At 28.9% G+C, this 26155-nt stretch overlaps 1 protein-coding gene across 12 annotated transcripts in view; it reads right to left on the bottom strand.

Annotated features, from left to right (window-relative positions):
- The window catches only part of LOC107449053 (ankyrin-1), a 161002-nt gene that overhangs the window by 115197 nt on the left and 19650 nt on the right, over window positions 1-26155 (bottom strand). For 7 of the 12 annotated variants that reach the window (XM_016064452.3, XM_016064459.3, XM_016064453.4 and 4 more), the window contains exon 1: window positions 16714-16998. The exons of 3 other annotated variants lie outside the window; for them this stretch is intronic. In XM_016064452.3, the coding sequence (XP_015919938.1) occupies window positions 16714-16809 (96 nt within the window). In that variant the 5' untranslated portion in view covers window positions 16810-16998. Of the gene's footprint in view, window positions 1-6388; window positions 6546-16713; window positions 16999-26155 lie in introns of those variants that run through there. 2 more of the 12 variants (XM_071184542.1, XM_043040708.2) reach the window with 2 other exon arrangements.

Here is a 26155-nt window from a genome sequence, read left to right as displayed (position 1 = left end):
ATATTTTATATTTCATTAAGGAAAAGTTCTAATTAAATCCGTTAACTATTTCCCAATTGATTGCTTTTTACAATAATATGTTATTAAAAATTTGAATTGTAATTCTAAATTTAGATGATACGCAAGAATATATGAAATTTTGAGCGGATACGTAAGGATTTGTGAAATAAAATACGAAATTATTGAAAATGTCAGCTAACATGAATAAAAGGGGCTTAAACCGGTGTAACACAACTAGAATTTAAAAGTAGACTTCTCATTAGCGAATATTTTACACCACAAACAGCATTTTATAATAAAAAATTTTAATTCATTGTTTTTAACGGATCATTAAAAAAATGTATTTAAACTCTAAATTTAGATGATACGTAAGGAATTATGAATTTTTTAGTGGATACGGAAGGAATTGTGAAATGAAATAAGAAATTATTGAAAATGTCAGCACAATAAACAATATTTTATAATGAAACATTTATAATTCATTGTTTCCTACAATATAACATGTTTATAAAAAAACGGACTCTTTCTCTAAATTTAAATTAGACGTAAAGAATTATGAATGGATAAATAAGAAACTATGAAATAAATTAAAAAATCAGTAAAAATAAAACTTGAACCGGCAATACAACTAGAATTAAAAAAGTAATAATATATAAATGAACAATAAAAGAATATTTTTTATGTATGAATGATTTTATTCACAAGCATTGTCTCCTGATGAAACATTTCTAATTAAATCTATGACTCAATTCAATCCGTTACTTCTTACAATAACATTTTTTAAACAATGCTAGATGATCAAGGAGGAATATTCCATCAGACTTCTAGGAGCTAAATTAAAGCTTCAAGAAGATATATTTTATGTAAATTTAACGATATAGCCCAAAATACTCAGGTTATGTAATTCTGCAACCGCTAGGTTGGGTCAAACCTTTAAGTTTCTCTCTCTTTTTATTTTTTTCTCTTTTTTTAGTTCTCTTGTGAGGGGTGAACATACGCTCGCCAGCTGTATGAATAGCCAGGTAACATAAAAGGCAAAGCATTGATTTGGGGTGGCGTCGGAAAAACTAATTGCCTAATTTGAATAAAAAGAGTCAGGTCGATTTCGCTCCTCGTCAATAAGATTGCAAAAAAGTACAAAATAAAAAAAAATTTAAAAAAAGGCGGGGGGAGTTAACCAATAAAATGAATGAGTTTAGGAATTTCGTTAAAAATGTGAAATCTCCGAAATTACATTTAAAAACAATTAGACACTAGTTAGCTATCTTAAATTCATATGTGCATGAAGTTTTAGATATAATAACATAAATATAAATATATAACTAAACATATAAATAACATAATATAAATAACATAAACATAAATATAATAACAAATACTAGTAATGTAAATTTGTCTTAAAGTAGTTATTTTCCCTCCTTTAACCCTTTGACGTAGAAGTCTTATTAAACATATCTTTCATACTTTTTTTCTCATTATTTTGTGTTATTTTAAGCCAAAATAAGATAAAATATTGTATTTAACACGTTAATAATTAATGATTCTGAAATACAGCATGAAACACCTGCGTCTTTTTCCGTGTTAAAGGAAAAATTTTCCAAACACGGCTCACTTCGAAATAATAATTTGCACATAGTTGCAATTATTAAAATCTAAGAGAAACAGTTATTCATCATTTAAATTTCTTTAGTTTACAAAATCAAATATTGATAAATTTTTGAATATGATACCTGCCAACTTTTAATCCCTTACATTATAATTTTTCCCAGTGGTATTAAAATGGAATTAAAACTTCAATTGTAAGCAAACAAATACGTTGTATTTGATAAAACTTAAGTTGACAACCATGATAGTAACGCATATTAATATATGTGCTTAATTTTTGTAAGAATAGTGGTGACCAAAACCACTTAAAAATCAAATTTATAAAAGAAAAAATAGTATATATTTACTACCACTTTAAATATGAAAATAAAATCTTCCGGAAAATCCGGAAGAGTTGGCAGGTATGGAATATGAATTTTAAAAAAATTTGACACTACTATTTTTGATTTTTACATTTTAGTACAAATATAATTCTGATAATCTAAAAAAAAAAATTTAATAATTCGACTGTTTTTAATAATTAAAAAATACCTAAATATATTTTTGCTTATAATTAATGTGTCAGAAAGAAATATATAAAGTGGACACCGGTATCCTATCTGAGTCAAAGGGTTAAGCGATTTAATTTTATTATTAGTATTCTGATAAATTATTAACACTTTTTGCTATTTGTTTCCCTTGGTATAAATAATACAATATAATATAAGTACGTACAACTATTTTAATCACTGATCCACAATGGCGCACCTATAAATCACCTAGCTATTGTTATTAAGAACAATATTGCAGGGATGAGAGTAGTCAGAAAGTAAAAAAGAGGAAATCCAAGAAAAAAAAATTTAAAAAAAAAAATATTATAAGTTCAAATATTTGTATGATTAGAAAATATAGCTTTTCTGCTATGCTGCTCCCTGCTGTTGCTGTATTNTTTTTTTTTATTATAATTTTACAGTGTTGAGCATAATCTTGTATGTCTTTACAATTTAAAAACTCCTTGAAAAAGTTTTTTGCAATAACAGGACCTTATTTGCACAAATTCACAAAAGCCGGACCCTGGTTGAAAGAATGTGAGTCAACATTTATTTCATATTCACTAGTTACGAGTAATTTTTTCACAATTTTACAAAAACGGACCTTTCACAAAATGTCTGGACAGATCCCTGGTTATATAAATAGATGGTATAAAATATTAGTAGTAATTAGTAATAAAAAAGTTACCAGCAACATCAAAGAGATTAATCAGAAAAATCCGAAGTGATTTGGTGTTGACACTTACCTAAGAAAGAAAAGGAAAAAAAAATTAAGTTTGTTTACTTTATATTATATAACATACAGCAAAACAGTCATATTAAGAGCCAAGTCTACCATTTTATACGAAAGATTAATGTAAGTGAATTTCGAATTCAAAATTTCGAATTTTTAATTTAGAAGTTTTATTTGGAATTATATGCGCATTATTCACTTAAATATAGTATGAATACAAAAAAATATTAAACATTTTTTTAGAAAATATAATGGAGGGGAGGGAGAAATTTAAAAAAAAAAAAAATCAACCTCTACAAAATAAATGTTTTGTTGAAATTTTTTATTATTATTACTATTATTCTTACTTTATAATGCTCATAAAAATTCAACTCAGGGACTAGACAGCGCATTAGACATAATATTAATATTTAGCTACTTTACAGCATATATCGAAACTTATTTGGCCAAAAAATGTTGAAAATTGCAATTTATTTTTATTTTAGCTGTCAAATACAAAATAAGAGTTTAATCAACTAGTCCGTAGTCTATTTCCTATACATACGTATAGAAAACATTTATTCAAAATTTCAAGTAATGCGAACTAAAATATTTTGAGATTTTGCATTTAAAATGAATGAAAATAACCGAAATATTAGTTTTGAGGAAAAGGACAATTAAAGCCACAGTAATCAGTGCAGTAAATAAACAAAATTATTGATTTTTTAAATCGTCATAACATCTGTTCGATTTGACGTAGAAACAAAACTCAAACAGTTCTAGAAAGAGAAAAGTTCATACTTTTATTTTATGTCAGAAACAGAAAAATGATTTTTTTTTTTATTCAAATTTGGCTTAAAAATGGTAGTCGGGCATATTAATTACTCGTATTATAATTGTTATACTGTATAATAACTATATCATTATTATGATTATTTTAAGATCATACTTTTTTTCACAATGTAACATTTTCAAAGCAACAGCAGAAAACAAAACTGATTTAGTGATTCGTCTGACTAAAAATATGTCCTACATATTTTTGTGAGTTGGGCACTGAATAAGCGTTTCAAGTTTTATTTGAATCCAATAATCATTTTGTTACTGATTTTATCCATTTGAAGAGAATATGATTCAAATAATCATATGAATTAATTTAAATTAATGATTCGAATCTCTAGAATCAAATCAGTAATTTGTGTCAGCTGATCAGTGGCATGCAGAGAAGTAAGGGGAGGATATTTTGTGTCACAGCGTAATGACTGCCATTTTTTTTTCTAAGAAACAAATATTTGACTGTAAAATAATTTAATTTCATAATAAAAATAAATTTAATAATAAATCGAATCACTCATTCAAAATCATGAAACTGTTGAAAAGAATCAGTTCCGTTAGCACGTTGAATGCCACGCTAATTTTACATGGCTTGCCCGTCTGGCCAAACGGTAAATAACTACAAACTAAATTTGCAAATATTAGACAGATTTTGCTAGTTTTTAAAAAGGTTTAGCATGATATATCTGAAAGAAGTGATGAATTATATAAGCCTACGAATTGTCTAGAAATAGAGGTGGATAAAAATCCACTAAATTGAATTTATTAAACTAAGAATCACAATTAATAAACTACCACTTGAAAATATTTATTCGCTGTCCGGGGCAAGTTGGCATCTCTGTGTATGTAAATAAAACTATTTTTGAGTGTTCTAAATTGCATTAATTTCTTCAAACCATTTTAGTAATGATAATAATATAAATAAAATTAAAAATTTACTCGAATTATGTGTTTCTTATAATCTTGGCTTCACCGGTCACCTGTGACCCCCGTGGAGCTACGAACAAACTCAGTGTCGGTCACCGGTGACCTCCCATGGCATTTAACGTATTAAATCGAATCTATCGGATTAAGACATGCGATTTGAATTAAGACATATGGCTGATTTGTAACACTTACAAAGTTTATTTTGAATCAATGGCACTTTCGTAGTATCCCATCGACCTCTTTCGCCAACATTGCCCCAAAGTCATTTTTTTAATCTTTCAAATTTATTTTAATAAAGTAATTTATTATACAAAAAAAATACAAACAAATATAACTTATTGTATGCACAAAAAAAAGAGAGATTTAAATTTGAATCATTTCCAAATTTATTTTCTGATTTGGCAAAAATGGTCGACGGGATAATTCAAAGCATCGATCCTTTTGCTTAAATAATCTTCAGAGCATTTTTGCGAAATTTGCTTTGTAGTTAGTAATACTACAACCCAAAAGTTAAAAAGAAAATTTGATAATTAACTCAAAAATTAAAATATATATTTTTAAAAATGAATTGCAAAGAACTTAAATTAACTATTAACAAAAGAGTAATAAATTAAAAAAAAAGGAGAATGTTTATTAATAATCTATTCTCTCAATACATTAGCATTAAGACAAGAAAAATATGAAGTTTGTGCAAATTAATTCATTTATAGACAATTCAAAACAATGAAATGCTGAAATAGATTATACAATTCAGAATCAGTCACAGCTAAGTTTAGAACATCGCCTTGTTTTGTTGCTACAAGCTGAAATTAACTAGCAATTGACCTTCAGACATTGGCACAAAGCAAATATGATAGAGAAACAATTGGCATCACATGCTTGGCACTGTTTCCAGCGCACATATCGGAATTTTCAAACAAAAAAATTGTTGGAAAATTATAGTAACATTGCATACCTACAGAAAACATATGCATATCCATATAAAATCTACAATATTAACTTTGACACTATCTTTCTTTAACTTTATCAATTTGAAAGTTTTATACTTCCTAATAAAAAAAAAAGCATAGCTGCTAACATGGATGAGAAAAAATCCAATAGATATTACAAAATAATATAAACTTCAAGATAGTTATTGCAAAATGTACTAAATGTTTTACACATGGCGAATTTTAGGGATTTTTAAAGTCATCAAAATAGAAAAACTGTAATATTTTGGTGTCATGATTAACATATAATTGATCTTGAAATGTTACGCATTGTGTTTAGTCATAATTTTGAATAGTAATGCGCATTTAATTCATCAAAGATAGTTAAAAGATTATTAAATTAAATAAGAAAGTTTTGAATTTAAAAAAAAAATTCAAAATTTTAAAACAAAAAATTTTAAATAAAAGTTGATACAAATTATGGCAGAGTTATTCAAGACTTCGCAGTGAGAAAGCAATCTTGAAATAATTTTGTTTTCATTTCGATATTTTGAAGAGAAAAAAAATTTTCAGTATTTGCAGCTTTCATGACACCCCAAGGTAAACCTGAACTCACTTTTCTCTAAATTTCAAAACTTGAATCACCCATGGAGGTGAAACAGAATTTGCCATGAAAAGTTTCTCCTGCTGTATAGTATCCTCTTAAGATATGACCCCTCCAAAAAAAAGTACACTTAGAAAACACATTTACCTACACCTTTTGCTTTTTAAAGTTTAAATAAACACTAACGCTTCATTTTTCTAAAAAGAGTTCAATGGAAGAGTGCAACAAAAAGATAAAATTAAATGCTTACCAACATTAGAAATAAGTTTCTTTTCTAGGAGAATATGAAATTCGAATATTATTACTCAACCCTATGGGCCTTACAAAATAGAAAGGGTTGTTGTGACAGCAGCAGCTGACAGAGAGTTCGCATTCACTAAAATTACCGAATTAGCACATTCGACTACTTTTTTCCATCTGTCTACAAGCTCCTTGATGTGTAAAAGCTCTGTTTAAAAATAGATTATTCCCTTCACTAACAGATGTTCAAACAAGACCCCCTTTTAAGATGCATGCAAATACAATTCAAATTCATATTTACTATTTTAAGGCTGGAAACGTCGAGATAAAATGCATTGTAGCTAACTATTTGAGGAGTATAAAAGAAAACTGAATTTTCTGTCAAATATAGTTAATAAAAAAAAATTATGAAAGTTATTTCGTGATAAGATTATGCGAGTTTTATTGTATATATTTGCGGTGTTATTTCTTGGAATTATTCATTTAATGAAAGTTATTCTTAAAATTACCTATTGAAAAATTCTTGTTCAATCTTTAATTTGGTATCAGAATTATTTGACATAGCTTTTTCATGTCAAATCATTAAACTTAAAGTAACTTATATTACGGTAATGGTGTATTTAGCTTATCCACATACAGAACTGACCAAAAACTCATAATTTTTACAGAGGTCAAAAGTACGAATTCATAATTTCTTGAAGCATGCCTTATTACGTCTCTTATATTTTATTTTATAATCGGCTTGAAGAGCCGACCGGATACTGAGTTTATGGCTATCATTGTTAAACTCCTTAGCCATGTAGTTTTGAACTCTACCCAGATGACAAGGGAACTCCTGGATAAATCATTGGGACAAACTAGTCTTCGTACAGTACTTTTTGATGGAGCTGACCGGTTACATAAAGAGGAAAACCACGAAAACCTCCCGCAGTTAACCGGACTGCAAGAAGATTCTAACCCATGATCCGTCTACCTCTGCGCTGTTATCCGTGCATGCCAGGAGAAGAGGGTCACCTCATTTGGAAGCGAACGCTCTAACCCCCGAACCACCGTAACTCTGTCTCAGGTCTGTTGCAGACCATTTAATTTCTTGGGCATGCCTGCCTGGACCTGCTTTACATGTTGCTTTTGATTCAACGCGACATTGAGCCATTATGTTTTTAGTAATACTACGCCCTTAATTCATTTATGCAGAAAATTAGTGCAAACAAAAATGTTTTATGACATATTTTAAAAAAAAAAACTGTAGAAACCGTGAGTGATTACTATAATCACAAAAATACAAATACAATCAAAAAATTTGTTTAAAAAAATTTACAATCACTTTTAATGTTCGGGTTCAAAGGATTTCAATATTCATTTTTACTATACAACGTGTCATAAATTTGTTCAGACTTCATCATCCTCATAAAAATTCGAGTGAAACAATGTTTATATAATTTAAGTACATACGTACATTATCCATAATCAGTTCTTACATTTGTGTGTGCTCTTGTCAAGACAAAATGATACAGAAAAAATAAATCAAATAAACAAAATGAGAAAAGAATTTTAAAAACATGAAGTATCATTTTCATATTTCCTGGGATTCAATACAGTTTGATAGTAGAAATGCACAGATTCGAAAAAGGTCTGACAGCAGATCGCTATTGAAATGTTCAAAAGCCTTTTAAAGCGAAGATTGAACAACGAAAAAGTAGATTTTACCTAACATACTCAAAATATGTACTCAGTGCAATAGGTTATTGAATTTAGTCTTTCAAAATTTCAAAGACTTTTAGTTTAAAATATATATATTGTACTTTGAAAGCTCGCTTTTAGACTATATTCAATATAAGCTTTTAGAAGCAAGAACATTTATATTCTTTGAACAAAGTTACCTTTCAACATATCTTATCTGAATTCATGTTTTTTTTTTCTTTTTTACACAAAAATAACTATATTCATTAAAGATTGAACAACTTTAGGTCATCATCTTTCAATTTTAAGTTTTTCCGAAGCAAAAATACACATATTTTTTAAACAAAATAACTTATGGACATTAAATTTCTTCCTTATTTACCAAAAGTTTTTAGTAGAAAAAATCTTTATCTTTCTGAGATTGAAGTTTTTTCCTTTGGACCATACATTTTTATTGAAAATAAAATTTTTCTGTACACTTGTTCCACAAGTAGTTCCTTATGGAATATAGTTAATTTCATTTAAACAAATTCAATTAGTATTCGAAGTCAAGTAGAACGAAAGCAACTCAAGTAGAAGGAAATTGAGTTAGCTTTTGCTCGAACGCATTATCGTCTTTTAAATGGCATGCGCTTTTAGTCTTTGAATCTAGGACGCCCATGTGCAAAATTTATTAAGAGGCAATACTTTTCCTAGACTTGACGCATCTAATAAATATAGTATAATATTTAACTTTTTTTTTTCCTTTCGATGTAATTAATTTTGCTACTAGTGCATTCTCTAATATTCCTGAGATTTTAATATTTCATTAAATAAAGTTAGATTTAGAATTATTACTTTTTATTTTATTTTATAACCGTCGTTGAACAGCCAACCCAATTTTTGGGTTTACGACTATTAATGTTCAACTCCGTAGCCTTGTAATTTTGAACCCAATCAAGTAGCGGGAGAAATTTACCTTCGTAGAGGACTTTAGAATTATTACTTATAATATTTTAATGCATTAGATAAACGAAGAGATGCTTTTTTTTCTTCAAAATATCATATACAAGGTAAGTAAGTATTTTATTAACGCCGCACTAAAGCTGCACAATGAGCTATTGGCGACGATCTGGGAAACATCCCTGAGAATACCACGCACCCTCGGTTCCCTCACAGGTTGATCAAAGTGGTCACCCGCCCGCTTACTGACCGCAGCCAGTGATGTTTGACTTCGGTGTTCTACTGAGAACCGTCAATTTACTATCAGTCCACTGCGGGACATATCATACATGAAATTGAAATTTAGTTTCCCTAAAAACAAATACATAAGAAATGCAACATTTTAATGTAAATATTTTAATGAAAAAGTGCGTACGCATTTTATTACACATTTAAAAGCAATAAATTAGGTTCTTACATACAATTTTTTGCAGCAAATGTAAATAATTCATGTAAATAAGCACTGTACCACAATTTTGATATTCCACAAGTACAAGCAAACGAAAATGATGAAATTGAGAATTTCTTTACTCTATAGATTATGACTCTATATATAACCAAAAGGAAAAGAAGATCCGAGTTAACAAGAAAAAAAGAAAAACTGGGCAAGATGGCCGGCTGAGATGGAGGATTACCATGGGGGTCTTTTGTACCACTAGGCACGAGGAGGACAACTAAGAATAAAAACAACTAGAATTTACGGAATTTATGCAAATGTTATTAATTATCATTGTTTGTTACTTAAAGATTGGCAAACTTTGTTCACAAACATCATAGGTCATTGAAATGGAACCTTTGGATATGATCTAGCAAGACATTCCAATTATACGCCGAATAACTAGCTGAAATGAATTCAAAACCACATTCCATTTCAAAAATATGTATTAAAAAGAAATCTTTAAAACTATCAATTAATTTCGTAAACGCAGACACCTCTAAAAAAAGCATTAAATTGCAAATCATTAAATTACATAACATCGTTATATCGATACTCTAACAGGCAATAAACCAACAGTTCGTCTCCCAGCCATAATAGGCGGGGTCATTATATATTTAATATCCGGCAAAAGGCGAGAGTCAGGAAATTCAGAGGTATTGATAACAAGCTAATAAAGTGGGTGGAGCTGTTATTTTCCAGAGGGTATGCCCCGGATTGGAAGCCCGAGATTCGAGAGAGGAGAACAAAACATTCGAAATCGTCCCAGGACATATGGGGATGATTAAATGATGAAGATCCAGGATAGAATGCTAGAGCCGGAAATAATCGACCCGAGGATCAGTGCCAACTTTTATCGCTGTAGAACACGCATTACAGCATAATGCGGATAGGTATCACAGCCATTATACAATTTAGAGAAATATATATTTACATACGGAGATGAGATATTTTTAGCACCTATAATCATTTATGGGTGAGTTTTTCATGAATGGGAATTACACGAGACTTAGATCAATAATGAAAGAAAGCTAAAAAAAATCTGTTCCCTGTACGAAAATAATTTTTTTTTTCCAGAATCGAGTGAAATAAAAAAATAATTTCAAATATGACAAATTAAAAAAATAAAATAAATAAATAAATTTTTTTTCTCAATTTCATATATATTTATCATATATAAATATTTATGGGTGAGTTTTCGTGAATGGAGATTGCACGAGATAAAGATCAATAATGAAAGAGAGCAAAAACTGTTCCGCAAGTAAAAGCAGTTCCATAACTGAAAGTAATTTTTTTTCTCCAAAACCAAGTAAAATAAAATATTTTTTTTAAAATATACCAAATTAAAAACATAAAATTTATGTAATTTTTCTTGAATCAAAAATTTTTGCATATACAAATATTCTTGGATAGGTTTTTCATTAGTGGGAATTACACAGGAGAAAGATCAATAATAAAAGAGAGCTAAAAATGTTCTGCACGTAAAATCTGTTTCCTTTCCGAAAATAATTGTTTTTCTAAAACCAAGTAAAATCAAAATAAATTTCAAATATACCAAAAAAAAAAACACTAAATTTATGAAATTCTTTTTTTAAATTTAAAATAACATTTTTAGCACATTAAATATTTATGTTTGAATTTTTCATGAATGGGAATCGCACGAGACAAAGATCAATAATGAAAGATAGCTAAAAATGTTCCGCAAATAAAGTCTGTTCCTTATCCGAAAGTATTCTTTTTTCTAGAATCGAGTGATAAAAAAAAAAATTTCAAACATAGCAAATTAAAAAAATAAAACTTATGTATTTTTTTTCAATTTAATATAATATATTTATCATACATAAATATTTATTGGAAAGTATTTCATGAATGGAATTACACGAGACAAAGATCGATAATAAAACAAAGCTAAAGGTGTTCCCGCAACTAAATTCTGTTCCTTATCCGAAAGTGATTTTTTTAAACCAAGTAAAACAAAATTTTTTTAAACATACCAAATTAAAAACATAAAATTTATGTAATTCTTTAAATTAAATATAATATTTTTAGCATACACAAATATTTATGGATGAGTTTTTCGTGAATGGGGAAATTACACGAAACAGAGATCAATAATAAAAGAAAGCTAAAAATGTTCCGATAATAAAATCTTAATAAATAGAACATAATTTTAAAAAGAAGTAAGAAAAGAATAGTTTATCGATGCTTCTTATGATCTGATTTCTTTTTGACTAATTCATTAAATTTTAAAATAAATTCAAGTCGATGAGGGGTCAAAACGAAATAGTTAACAAAAATCATGCATCTTTAGAACACATCTTTAAAAAACTCAAAAATATAAAACCTGTGAATTGTAATATAAAAAATCGTTTGCTTTCTTCTAAACATTCAGCAGACTATAACATTCTTAATCTAAAATTTTGAAAATTACCATAAGGAAGATGAGAACAACCAATTTAATTTAAAACAAACACGGGCGAGGAAATGAGTAATTGTCATATTGAAATTTTACATCAACCTCAATCGGTGATGAGCTCGAAAAAATGACAGCTGGAAGCATCACGCTCAACCCATTGGTGTGTTAAAAAGCCAATAAAAGCTGACATCATAAACACTTGGATGCCACAACATTTAGTCATATTTATTAGATGCCTCAGATAGAGCTAATAAATTATTTCACTCCTCCTTGACTGTGGTGCATTTATGACGTCATTAGAATTAAAGCCACAATTTATTATGTTGACGTCATTCAATGCAAACTATCAATACTGATCTAAATAAATAAATGAATCATTAGGAAGGCTCACAAGTTAGACATTTATGGCAATTTAATAATTTTTGTATTAGTTTAGACGCGTAAGCGAACAATAGAAACTGCTGATACATTTGAAACACTAGACTGAAATTTTCAGAAATGGCAAATTATTTTTTTAATGAAGATAATATACCGAGAATAGATTTAATTAGCAAAAATGTTTATCAATGCTTTAGTGTAGAAGCTATACATGTAATAAAATAAAGATTTTGTGTGTGTGTGTCTGCATAACGGATTGCGGGTATACTGTAGGCATTAAAAATACGACATTTAACATGAAGCCAAATGAGTACAATTGTAAACAAATTACGAAGTCTGATTTTTGCTCGTATATTTATTTTTTAAATTACTAGAAATTTTAAAAATGTAATTTTCTTACTGGTTTAGCGGAAGACATCGTTTTAAATTAAACTGTAGGCGATTCTGTTTTACCAAATCCTTTAAATATAATATCAGTTATGTTTGCTGGCTAATAGATCTGATTAAAAAAAATGGTTTTGCGCGTTCAGCAATTTTTAATTATTTTTAATTCCTTATGCCAGATTATCTGAATAATCAACGTGTTCGTGGTAGCATAAGCGGTCTTCGTTATTACATTACTATTTCTAAAGTTATCTGAAATCACGTGCTTATTTAGCCTATAAGTGATGCTTTATAAGCTAGTTATTGTGAACTGAATAATCTAAAATAAGCAGTACTTGAAATTGAAAAAAAATTAAGTTTTGGACAAAAAAATAAAATACGGAGAAATTGTACTCATTCGCTGAGGGAAAGCTAATATAAAGCCAATATTATAATTCAAGTCAATGATAATTAATTTAACTAATTGTTACTGATTGATGCAAAAAAAAAGCTATGTACTAAAAAAAACTAATAGGGAAACGATACTAATTGGCTTAAAAGAGCATAAAAAATCGGCAAATTATTATTGACGTCAATGATGTTTAATTAATTTTGGTAAAAGGTACAGCTTGAAATTAAAAAAAATAAGCTGTGTACCAAAAAGCAAACTTAATGAATAAAATTTACTTATTTGTTATGGGTAGCGCAAAAAGTCGTCGCCTATTATTGACACCAATAATGCTTAATTTTGGTAATAGGCACTACAGGCATCATGGTGATTGGTGCAGTTTAAATAAGTACTAAACATACTCTTATATGGGTAAAAAGTATTTTATGAGTAAATTTAATAATTAGTAACTCTTTACCAATACTGCGCATGTATGTCGTGTGCATGTTTTTCATGTTAATTACGTTCTAACGTTATTCTTATAGTCACCTGATATTACTTTTACTTGTTCAGTGTAATAATCCGCAAAAAAATAACAACATAATTAATAAAATTCCCTCAAATTTTAAAACAAAATTAATAATTAGAAATAGAAATGCGGTGTAAATAATGACGTCATCCGAATTAATAAGAAAGGCTGATTTTAAAAATGTTTTAGAAGGATGCTATGTTGAGAGAAAAAAAAGCCATTTGTTACTAATTTGTTTATTTTATATGGAATTATTTTGAGTTTTTAATCTAAGAAACAAGTTTAAAAAGTAAAATTTTGGGGGCCAGGCATAATGGCGATCAGAATCGCAGGATTTCGTTACTCCTAGTCTTTGTTATTGAAGTTATAAATAGTAATTATAACATACTAACTGAGCAGGGGTCTGTCCAGACATTTTGTGAAAGGACCGTTTTTCGTGAAATTGTGAAAAAATTACTCACATTCTTTCAACCAGGGTGAATTTGTGCAAATAGGGTTCGTTATTGCAAAAAAAAGCTTTTTCAAGGAGTTTTTAAATTGTAAAGACATACAAAACTATGCTTAACACTGTAAAATTATAATTAAAAAAATTAAATTTTAAAAAATAAACAACAATTGCTGCTTCTAAGTTAGAGATGCAACATACAAATATTTGGTATTTAGCCCTTATTGCTGAATGCAGAATATTAATTTCGGACGAATAATGGAAGAATCGTCTGCCGAAGACAAAACTTAATTCGTTTACATCTGACTTTCTTGTTTTCTGTCCTGGGAAGGGTTTATTCGATTAACAAAATAATAATGAAGATAAGCAAATTTGTGAAGGGTCCGATTAAAAGAAAAATCATTTTGTGAAGGGTCCGTTTTTAAGTTAAAATATTTTGTGAAGGGACCGTTAACGGACCCAAGTTTCTTCTAAACAGACCCCTGCTGAGTTTTCATGAAATTTCTGAAGTGTAAACATATATAATAGTTTTGAGATCGTGTAACCGCAATCTTTGATGACGTCATACCAGGTAATTGATGTTCACCCAAATTCAAAATACTTTCTAAATACACATACTAAACATTTCGAAAAAAAATTTCTTATGCTCAAACTTTCCTATAGAGAAGTGCAGTTAGGTCCTGGACTAAAACATGAAAAGTATTGGTAAATAAAAATTTTATAAGTCGTAAATTCATATCGGTTAAAGATTTTTCAATTGTACTTAATATTTGCTCCACATTCCGGATCCTATAAATTATCTAGTACCTAATTTTAACTTTATTTTCTCCATAATATTCTGGATCTTAGGAATTATTCGTATTTTAAACTTTACATCCTTTTTCCTCCATAATGTCCAGGATGCGAAAAATTGTTAAATAATTTCAAAAGCTCTTTCTATTTTCACAATAATATCTTGAATCCTAGATTTTGTTAATTATTTTCATCTGTACTTTCTATTTATTCCACAATATCCTAGATATTAGAATTTTTTTAATATTTTCAAATGTACTTCCTATTTTTTGCATCGATAGTGGAAATTTTTTAATATTTTGAAATGGACATCCGATTTTCTCCATAATATTCTAGTTATTAGTAATTTTAAAATATTTCAACAACACGTCCTATTATCTTCATAATATTCTGGATATTAGAAAAATTTTATGATTGTTAGCTATACATTTTTTCTCCATAATGTCCTAGCTCCTCCCTCCTAGCAGTTAACAAGCATTTTTTTCCAGTCCATTTCAAGTTTGTCCTTAACATAAATAAATTACAGAGGGAAAAAAAGCATTAATATAAAAGATTAATCTTTCTAGTTAATCTTTTATTTCTTAAAAATATATAAACATACAAGATAGTTTGCTTGATTTTAAACATTTCTTTCTTAAATCAACAGAGCAGGTATCTTACTTTTTTACAAATATTGGTTTTTAAAAAAAATGTGTGTTCAATTACCAATAATACGCTGCTCCGATATATAATTTGAAGAAAAAAAATGGGATAGTTTTTTTAAAAAAGTAATACCTTAGGACATAAATCATCCGCTACGAACAGCGTTGTCTTCCTAGAAAAACTTTATTCGGAATATTATCATGAGAATCAATGAACTGTGGCGAGTTGAATTCCACATCATTAAGAAAAATCTCGTATTTTAGATAGAAGAGGGGGGAAAGGAAGAATAAATTACTTCAGACGAGAATCTTTTCACATAAATAATACAAGTGGAACGAAACGAATGATGCCTTTTTTGTTCCATAAAAGGTGAGGGAAGTTTTTTTTTTCCCCAAAATCAAGTTTTAATCGACAACGCCTAAAAAATATTAATGGTTCAGTAGAATGAAACAGAATGCGTCAAAACTTCAAACGATTCTAGCGATTTAATATTAAAAATAAAACGATTCGTATTTAAAAGAAAAAGAAAACGATATTTTAATAGAAATTAGTGGCTTTCATTCAAATTAAACATTCTCACAGATCAAAATTTTTAAATTTCAAAGTGAAAAAGTATTAATTATCAAGTTAACGGTTGAGAAAATTATATTAATTGACCTCTCGCATTAAAATAGACAAATCCATTAATCACTAAAACGTAGGCACGTGCCTTATCACGGAAATTAGTAACTTGGAACAACATAAGGTGGTTGCCCTATAAACTTACAAAGGTTTTAATATAAAAAGTCACGTGCAGATTTTTTTTCCTGGCTTTTTTTATAAATTACATTATACAAAACTAAGCTAAGAATTTGAAGTAAATTTCAATGTAAGGCATTTTTCAAAAGATAAGAACAATAACCTTAATTTAAGCTAATTTGAAATTGATATTTTTGTAAAATGCACTACATATTCACTTCTTATGCAATATACTTGTTTTTCTACTTAAATAAATTAACACTACTAAACAATAGATATTGAAAATCTACTAAATAATAGGTCTTCTACTAAATAATAGATAATGGAAATTCTCTGCAATGTAACACGATTAATTCAATTAATTTTCTTATTCGATATGTTTATTTTAGAATATTTACAGATAATTAATTGCCTTTTAATTTAATTTTCACAATATAATGCCCCCTTATGGTAACTTGCCGAAGGTGCCATTCTCTGTAAGAGCAACAATCAATTAAATTCTACCACGACATCAATAAAATAAAACAACACTGTAACAAATGTTTACCTGCCGATGATGGTGATCTTTAATGTCAATGTGATGAGGTCTCACTGGCCGAGTCACCATCACATCAACAGGAATGTGACTTACAAATTGCGTCATTTCTACAAGCAAAAATAAACAAACTAAACAAAAAATCTGGCTAAACAATCTCTTTCTCTAGTGACTAGAACGAAAATCCCGCTCTCGGTACAGCGTCCACAACACGACTCTTGGGAAGTGACTGGGCCTCTATAAGAAAAGGGAACTTTGTGAGGGGTCAGGGCGCGTGTTTTTCGTTCGATTCAGTGCGCAAGAGCAGCGGGATGATGATGGGTCCTCCAACTTGCCACTCCCACTCCACCCCTGGATAAAGGGAAAGAGGGGACGACCCCCGTTGCCATGACGACCCATCACCGACCCCTATTTGGGAAGCGCGGGATGCTGCTCTCGTTCTTTTTGACGTTAGGACCGATTAAGGCCAAAACTAAGTAGAGGGACGCTTCCTCCCATTCAGAAGATCGATGCTGAAGAGGATGGGGACTTGTTCTTTAGAATAGGGGGTGAAATACAACTCAACCCCTTGCTAATAAAAAATGTGAAAGGAAACACTGAGGAGGCAGTGCAGGAATTGGGAAGAGTAGAAATGGAATTCGAACGTCATATGCACGTGCACAATATGCGAAGCTAATGAGACCACAAAAAAAAAAAATCCCCAAACTTAAGAAGGGAAACGGTTAGTATAATGGAAGATGGATTTTTATTTAGTAAAATCAGCAAATTTTTATTTAGTCAATTATAAATAAAAATTACGATGATAAATAAGTATTCTTGATATTTATTCTTAAATAATTTTGAAACATATTGTCATTTAAGATATTTTGGGTTCGAACCCATAAACCTATGACATTAACCCTTAGTGTAACAAGAATTGAATATTTCAGATGTAAAGCGGCAGTAACAAATAATTAGTAAAAGTTAGTTAGATATTTAATAAAACTTTATAGCAAAGCTATTTACCATTAAAAGAAACTGTGATACAGAATGCCACAATCATCAAAACAAATTTATCAACTGTACATGTCACAATCATCAACTGGACACAATAACTTCGAAAATGCAGCTTTTCACCATTCAGATAATCACAGAATTTCAAATAATTTACCAATATGTAAAAATAATAAAGAAATTATCTGCATCAGTTTAAATCAGATTCAAGTTACAAACAACAAAATCAATGGGAACATTAAAAAATTCAAAATTCTACAAGTATTAAATCTTTCGATCAAATAGGTAAATAGAACTTAAGTCAAATGGAGTAAAAAAAACAATAAAGAAGCACTGTTGAAATTTTTTATAAATCGTTCTATGGAAATTTCTTTATCGAAAAGCAAAATTTGAATGGAAAAAAAAAGATTCGATTCAACAATAAGGAATACTAATAACAATATACAATAAAGAATTAATAAAGAAGCGTTAATATTATAGTTATTTAATTCCCTGCTTCTTTCTTTCGTTATTTATTTTTGCTATTTTTAATTAGTAAAATTTAAATTCACAAATAGATAGATCTTTACTTAATTTAGACAATGGCGCAAATAATTAATTTTTAATGATTAAAAGTTTCATGAGAACGCAAAAAGTGATCCGTAAATCACCAATTAGAAAAGACCGTTCTTCATTTGATTGTCAATAAATATTATACCTCAATTTTTCCAATGAAAAGACACGATGTGATGGTATCCAAATATGATCGACTGAAACTGGAAAAAAATATATAATAATAAATAATAATAAATAGATAAGTTATACTTTTTCCAAAATTCGCATTTTTTTTTTCTCGTTAAACTGACAGATTTTAGTATTGTTTCAAAGAACGACATAGAAACCCACTAGCTAACAGCACAATACTCAAAAACATCGAATTGTCAACATAGAATCATTTTCTTACCACCGAGTCCTATGTATAGCCAACACCCTATACATACCGAAATTTTAAAATAACGGTTTTTACAACTTTAAGTAAAGAAAAAATGCATGAGAAATTTCCATCTTATCTTACAAAAAAAAAAAAAATTAATAACAGTTCACCCACAATTTATTCTCTACGATTCCTCCTCACAAACACGAACGCGATAAACATTTCTAAAAACCAAAAAACATCGAATTGCCAACATAGAATTATTATCTTCACACAGACAACACCCTGTGTGTACCAAAATTTTAAAATAACAGTTTTTACAGCTTTAAAATAAAAAGAAATTGCATAAGAAATTTCCTGCTTTCTTAGATATAAAAAAAAAAAAATAGTAGCAGTTCACCCACAATTTATTCTCTGTGAGTCATCATCACAAACACGAACGCTATAAACATTTCTAAACACAGGCTTCCTTCAAATCGTGACAAATGGGGAGAAAAAGTCGATGTTTAAGTCACGTGATAGATGTGATCGGAATTCTATAAATAGTCTCTTTCATCTCTGCGTTTTTGTGAACCCACCCTATAATGCCAGGAAAAAATGTCCAGCGTCCGTCATTTCATGCACGTACTCAGTAGCAAAAACACAGCTAGATATATTATTTAAGATTAATTCCATTCGCAAAATTAAGCAATCTACCCAGATATACAAAGCGGGAAAAGTGACGATCTGTTATGGAACAGATAAATAGCTGCTTTTATAATGAACCCAAATTTAAATGTTTTACATGTCTTTTTTTAATAAACGTTATTGATAAAATGCATATCAAAAGGGATCTGATAATCATTTCAATTTTATAGAACTTTCAGTTAACCGCTAACTCGATTTCAGATAATATAAACAAAGAGGCTTTAAGCCATACTGAAGAAGTTTTTGGAAGGAAAAGAAAGACAACGTGCTCTTTGAACGAAGAGACTTCAGTTCTTATGGTTGGAACACTTGAGATATATTTATGCTACCTTAACTTTACATTAAAACATACAAAATTCGAATTATTTGATTTAACAATTATTTTTTTCAAACATGAGCTCTTTACGGATTTTATAAATTTAAATAACAAAAGAAGCGCTTTTTCTAATTTTAGTTGTTTGATTTGTATTTTTTAAATTTTGATAATTAAACTAATGTGAGCTGAGATGGCTGAGGAGTTAGAGCGCTCTCTTACGTATGAGGTGAACCGGGTTCGAATCCCAGCGACCACAGTGCTGATGTAAAATAACGGATCGTGGGTTAGAGTCCTCTTGCCGTCAGACAAACCGTTGGAGGTTTTCGTGGTTTTCTGCTCTATGTAACGCATAAGCGTGCTAATGCCAGCAAAAAGTCTTTTACGAAGGAAAAATTTCTCAAAATACTTGATCCAGGAGTCTCCTTTCCTCCTGGATTGGGTTCAAAATTACAAGGCTACGGAGTTGAACATTAGTAGTCGTAAACCCGAAAATTGGGTCGGCTGTTCATAAGCTGTGTTATAAAATAAAATAAAACTAATGTGTAGAAAAACACACAATAATTGTGTATCTTGTTACTATGGTAATTTCGAAAATGCAAATATCATATATCCTGGTGTATAAATCGACCCACAATATTTGATTTACTACCCAGATGCTTAACATCTTATATTTTTAATTAATTGATAACATACAACACCAATCAAGCTGATGCACAGTGAAAATTCAAGACGTCATTGTCTAAAAAAGGTACGCCTGTCCTTCCTCGCACGCGCATGCGCATCCTTAAGTAATTCTAAAACTATGAAGATTTTAAAATACATTTTTAAAATGCAGAAGATTTGAGTCTCGGTGCAAAAGGTAGAAAAATGGTACTTTAGAGGAGTTTGCAGCTACGCAATGATCACAAATAAACAACAACGTGAAAGTCGAAAGAGATGAAAAATCGGTGATTCATTGTGAATTCATTGTGATTCAAAAACTCTGACTTTTCATATAGTTTCAAAATTTCATACGAAATTCTTGCAACACATATTAAGATATATTTTATATAAACATACTTAGAACATGGGAAATTGCCGAGACAAAATAAACTTCATTTTTACTTGATACACTCCACGTTTTGTTTATTACTTTTTTAGCGCACGTTCATAGAATTTTTTTTAAAATTTTTTAAATTACTTTACTTTATATTTTTCCCTTAGAATTCAATAAATCTTTGAAAAAAATTCGAACTATTTTATTTTCCAGAAACACATTTTAAAAGCACAACTATAAGCAAAATGAACACGTGGTTTCAGATATTTTTAGAAATGCTAATTTGGTGATGTAGCACCGATCACATGCTATTGATATTTAGAAATGCTAATTCGGTGATGTAGCACCGATCAAGTGCCATTCATGTTGATGACTGAACTTATAAAAAATAAATAAACGTAAAAAAACGTGAGTTAAAATTTCAAACAGAATCGTTAATAATTTTATTTGTAACAATGGCTACTGTTAAACATTTCAAATTTTTTAAGGATTTTTTTGGATCGGGGGTTTAAATCACTCCTCGTAATCGATGTCCAAATTTCAAAGCTCTAGCGTCAACAGTTCTGGAAGAGATTAGAAATAGCGTACCGCGACAAGGACAGACAAAATACAAAGGAAACACAGAAGAAAATTTTTTTAAAAAATTATAATTAAGTCAAATTAATTGAAAGTGTTTTTTTTAAACTATAAACAAAACGTGTTTATTTAGTTTTCAACTGTAAACAAAATAAACACATCGTTTCAGATAATTTTAGAAATGCTAATTCGGTGAATCAGTATTCCTCGTAATCGATGTCCAAATTTCAAAGCACTAGAGTCAACGGTACTGGAAGAAATTCAGTATAGCGTATTGCGACAAGGACAGACAAAATACTAAGCAAAAAAGAAGAAAAGTTTAAAACAAAAATAATAATAATTAAGTCTAATTATTTGAAAGTGTTCCTTTAAATAAATATTTTATCGCATTTATGAGTTTACTTTCTCTCAAGGTGCATAATTCTGAGTAAAAAATCGCATTTTCTAACATTATTGAATGTTTAGGTATCATAGTATAGTCTCAAAATAATTCATATAATTCTTACAGATGGTTAATTTTTCCTTCCTCAGAATTATTATACATAGTAAGTAGTTCATCACTTTTGTGTAATACTAGTTTGGTATTTAAATACATAAAACTATCACTAACCGGCCATTTATAAGCAAAGATCATTAATAAACCACGAAAGAAAAAATACGATTTCGTTACCATCAATATTTTCTAAGATTAGTAAAGATAAAAATAAAATTTTCTTGGCATAGTATCACATTCCATCACATTTACTTAACTTGGCACTTAGCATAATTGATTTAACTAGAGTTGATATTCAAACAATTTTCTTCTGTTCGTAAATATCACACATAAGATGCTGAAATAAATGTTTTTACTGAATAAATTCACATTTCACAATAAATATTTTCGGTCTTTTAAGGACAATTAAAGTCTGCTATTTTTATGTATTCTAAAAGATTTTTCTCACAGAATAAAAATTGATTTCAAATCTAAATTCCAGAATACTGCCGATTTTGTAGCTAGTTCGGATGACCCTTCTCTATTCTTAAAATATTAGAATATACCGAGAGAATTTTTCAGAGAAAAAATAAGGATTTTTATTCCTAACTCCAGAATTGGGATGATTTTACAGTTAATTTCTGACAACCTTCTATTCCAAAATAATATATCATTATAAGATTTTTAAAGACTTTTTTCACTGAATAAATATTTATTTTTATGCCAGAATATAGACGATTTTATAAATAGTTTATATTCCATCATAAGATTCTTAAATACTTTTTTCACTGAATAAATACTTATTTTTATGTCCAGAATATAGACGATTTTACAAATAGTTTACATTCTTAAAGTACAAATTAATCATTCCTTTATTACATTATGAGATACATAAGAGAGCTTCTTCACTGAATAAAACTGATTGTAAATTCCAATTTCAAGTGTTAAGTACAAAAAAATTTAATTAAGCCTATTTTTAAATCGATTACAAAATGAAATTAATTAAAAATTTTGCTTCGAAGAAGTGAACAAATTTAGGTGATAGATTAGAATATTTTTCTACTAACATTTAAAAGGGGGAAAAGTATTCGGTCTTTGAAAAGGACTTAATATAAGGGACATAATTAAGATCACGCTGGACTATTGCCACAAGATTAATAGCATGTTTAATTGTAGATAGTTATTTGACGGAGTTATAAGAAACGCAACTCAAATTGTTACTGAGTACTAAATAAGAAATTTAAAAAAATTTCGGATGGTATTTTGACCAATAGATAGTTCTCTAGCAGAGTTATAAAAAACACAACTCAAATATAACTGAGAGCGCTAAATAGAAGAAAAAATTGGAGGGTATTTTGACTAATAGAAGTCTGTTAGTTGTAGTTTTAACCACAGATTAAATCATATTCTTTATCAAATACTTATCAAAAGAAATCATAGTTAAGAACTTTTTGTTGACGTCCTAAACATGGAAAATTTTTATTTCCATTTAATGTATAACAGAATTAGTTGTACTAAAAAGTCTTACACATCCAAGAATTTGCCCCAGAAGTTCCCCTGCGTTTTGGACTGGGTCCAAAATTATAATGCTGCAGCCACAATTTAGCCACACATATATGAATACATTCACTTAAAAGAATATATGAATAAACTGTTCAGCACAAGTTAAAAAATATATATTATTTTTTATCAGTATCCAGGGGTCTGTTCAGACATTTTGTGAAAGGAGCGTTTTTCGTGAAATTGTGAAAAAATTACTCACATTCTTTCAACCAGGGTCCGCTTTTATGAATTTGTGCAAATAGAGTCCGTTATTTCAAAAAAAAACTTTTTCAAGGAGTTTTTAAAATGTAAAGACATACAAGATTATGCTCAACACTGTAAAATTATAATCGAAAAAATTAAATTTTAAAAAATAAAAAAAATTGCTGCTTCTAAATTAGAGATGCAACATACAAATATATTTGGGGCCGTTCAAAAAGTACGTACATCCCGAAGGGGGGAGGGGATTTGCTATTATGCACGGTTTTGTACGATGGGGAGGGGGGGAGGTATTATACAAAGTACGTACTTTATAAACATACACCAAATTTAAATTTGACTTTATCCTACACCCTCCTTAAGTAAATATTTAATTTTATTTAAAACATAATTATTTTAATTTTTATGAAAAAGGGGGGTAGACTAATAAAATGTACGTACTCTAAGGGGGGGNCGAAGACAAAACTTAATTCGTTTACATCCATCTTTCTTGTTTTCTGCCCTGGAAAGGGTTTATTCGATTAACAAAATAATAATGAAGATAAACAAATTTGTGAAGGGTCCGATTAAAAGAAAAATCATTTTGTGAAGGGTCCGTTTTTAAGTTAAAATATTTTGTGAAGGGTCCGTTTTTATGAAAAGATATTTTGTGAAGGGTCCGTTAACGGACCCAAATTTCTTCTAAACAGACCCCTGGTATCCATATACATTAAGATTATTAAAGTCTTCAAATTATATTGACTGTGTTTTTGATGATAATTATAAATATTAAATGTTATTATTTCTCGTATATTTAAGAAATAAGGTAAAAACAACCTGCATCCCCTTAGAAAATATATATTTTCCCAAATATTTATTTTATTATAAGGAATTTAACAAAAATCACGCAAACCTACAAATAATTTCCTTATTACAATCAAATTTTATAATTTACACTGTTAGAAAATGATAGTAATAATATTTGCAAAATTTTAAACAATATACAATTGCCCACTGTGCCCATAGGAAAAAAAAGCTTTTTCAGACAAAAATAATCTGCGCCTTGAAAAAATTTAGGCTAAAATTAAATTCTTATTTCTAATCGCCCCAAATAATTTTAACAATGGATAGAGAAAAAGACAATGTTCATTTTAGAATAAATATGTACTTTTATGAAAAGGTACTAAAATAGTCTATTTTTGCTCCTGGCGTATATAAAAAGAAGGGTACGATGAATAATCTAAAAACAGGGCGTCGTGTTTTATGTCGTGTTAGCAATAACCACAGAATGGTGGAACTAAAGCATCTTTCCGACTCAATAAAAGGAAAAAGGGAGGCCCAAAAATCGATTACATGGGAAAAATGCTTCCGGTAAAGAAAAACGGGAATGACAGTCCATTTCCAGCTATTTTGGGATACCAAAGGTCTGATAATGTCAGAGGAAAAATAGATGGTGAAGTCGTAGATAGTGGAATTTGTCGTAGATGGTATTACACGACTATGATTTTATTACACTTTCCTTGGGCAAATGTAGTACGTTTCTAAACGTCGTCGTAGATGCTACTGCTATGTTCGCCAAGAAATAATGTTTCAAAATACATGTGGGAGAAAATATTTACAGTGCAACGTGATAATGTAAAAACGTCGATACGAAAATTAATTATAGGTATTTGATAAGAAAAAAAGTGTGAATAATTACATGAATGAAATAATTCCTTAAAAAGTTTTTATTTTATTTACTTATTCATATTTTTCTATTTACTTATTTATTTTTCATTTATCTTTTTAAATTCCTTAACGCAGAACTTTAATTAAAAATAATCTACCTGCTTTATTTATTATTTCGCATTGATTTAGGACAAAATAAGTTAAAAATATTACCTTTAGCATTTTAATAATTTATAGTTATGAAATACAGCATAAAACACTGGTGTCTTTTTTTGCGTTTAAAGCAAAATCTTCCAAACATGGCTCACTTCCAGACAATTTTTTTTTTTAGTTACTATTAATATTTTTTAATAATTAGAAATTATCACAATACATTTTTGCTTGTTATTTGAGCATCAGAAAAAAATACTTACTCAAGGATTAAAAAAGTACAAATTCATTTTTTTCCCTGTAGTGATTGAAATTTTAAAAAAAAAAATCACTAAAAAAACATAAAATTCAATAAAAAACATTGTTACAAAAAGCAAATTGGTATTGGTACATTTGTTACAAATAAAATTTGTAACAATGAGATAAAATTTGAAATGATAATAAGCTTCTACTAAAAATAACAATGAAAAACTATTCACCAATAATTTTTATTTGCATTAACAACTGTAATTACAAATCAGTCTGTTTTAATCTGAATTTTAAAAGTCGTAGCTTCGAAGAGCCATTTCATCTCTTTTTGTAAAACACCCGCACATGAAGTTTGCAAATTATTATTTAAGTCCAATAATATTTTGTGAATATGTGTTTATGCTAGAAATATATTTGCATCAAATGTGACTAAATAATACTTTTATTCTTAATAATTTAAAAAATTAAGCCAAGAGTCAGAAGTTCATCCTTAGCGATGATCTGAAAACCGCAGCATATCCCGTTTATACAACATGATTACTATTTTCACTTTTACCCTGACACTAAATTCTAGACTACAAATTGTTTTGCTTCAATTTTCCGAAATCTAACATATTTTAATTTTTATTTTAGAATACTTAACACAAAGACTAA

This window comes from Parasteatoda tepidariorum, chromosome 8 (assembly GCF_043381705.1).
Source record: "Parasteatoda tepidariorum isolate YZ-2023 chromosome 8, CAS_Ptep_4.0, whole genome shotgun sequence".
NCBI lineage: Eukaryota > Metazoa > Arthropoda > Arachnida > Araneae > Theridiidae > Parasteatoda > Parasteatoda tepidariorum.
Note: the sequence above shows the minus strand (reverse complement) of the source record. Positions and strands in the feature narration are given on the sequence as shown.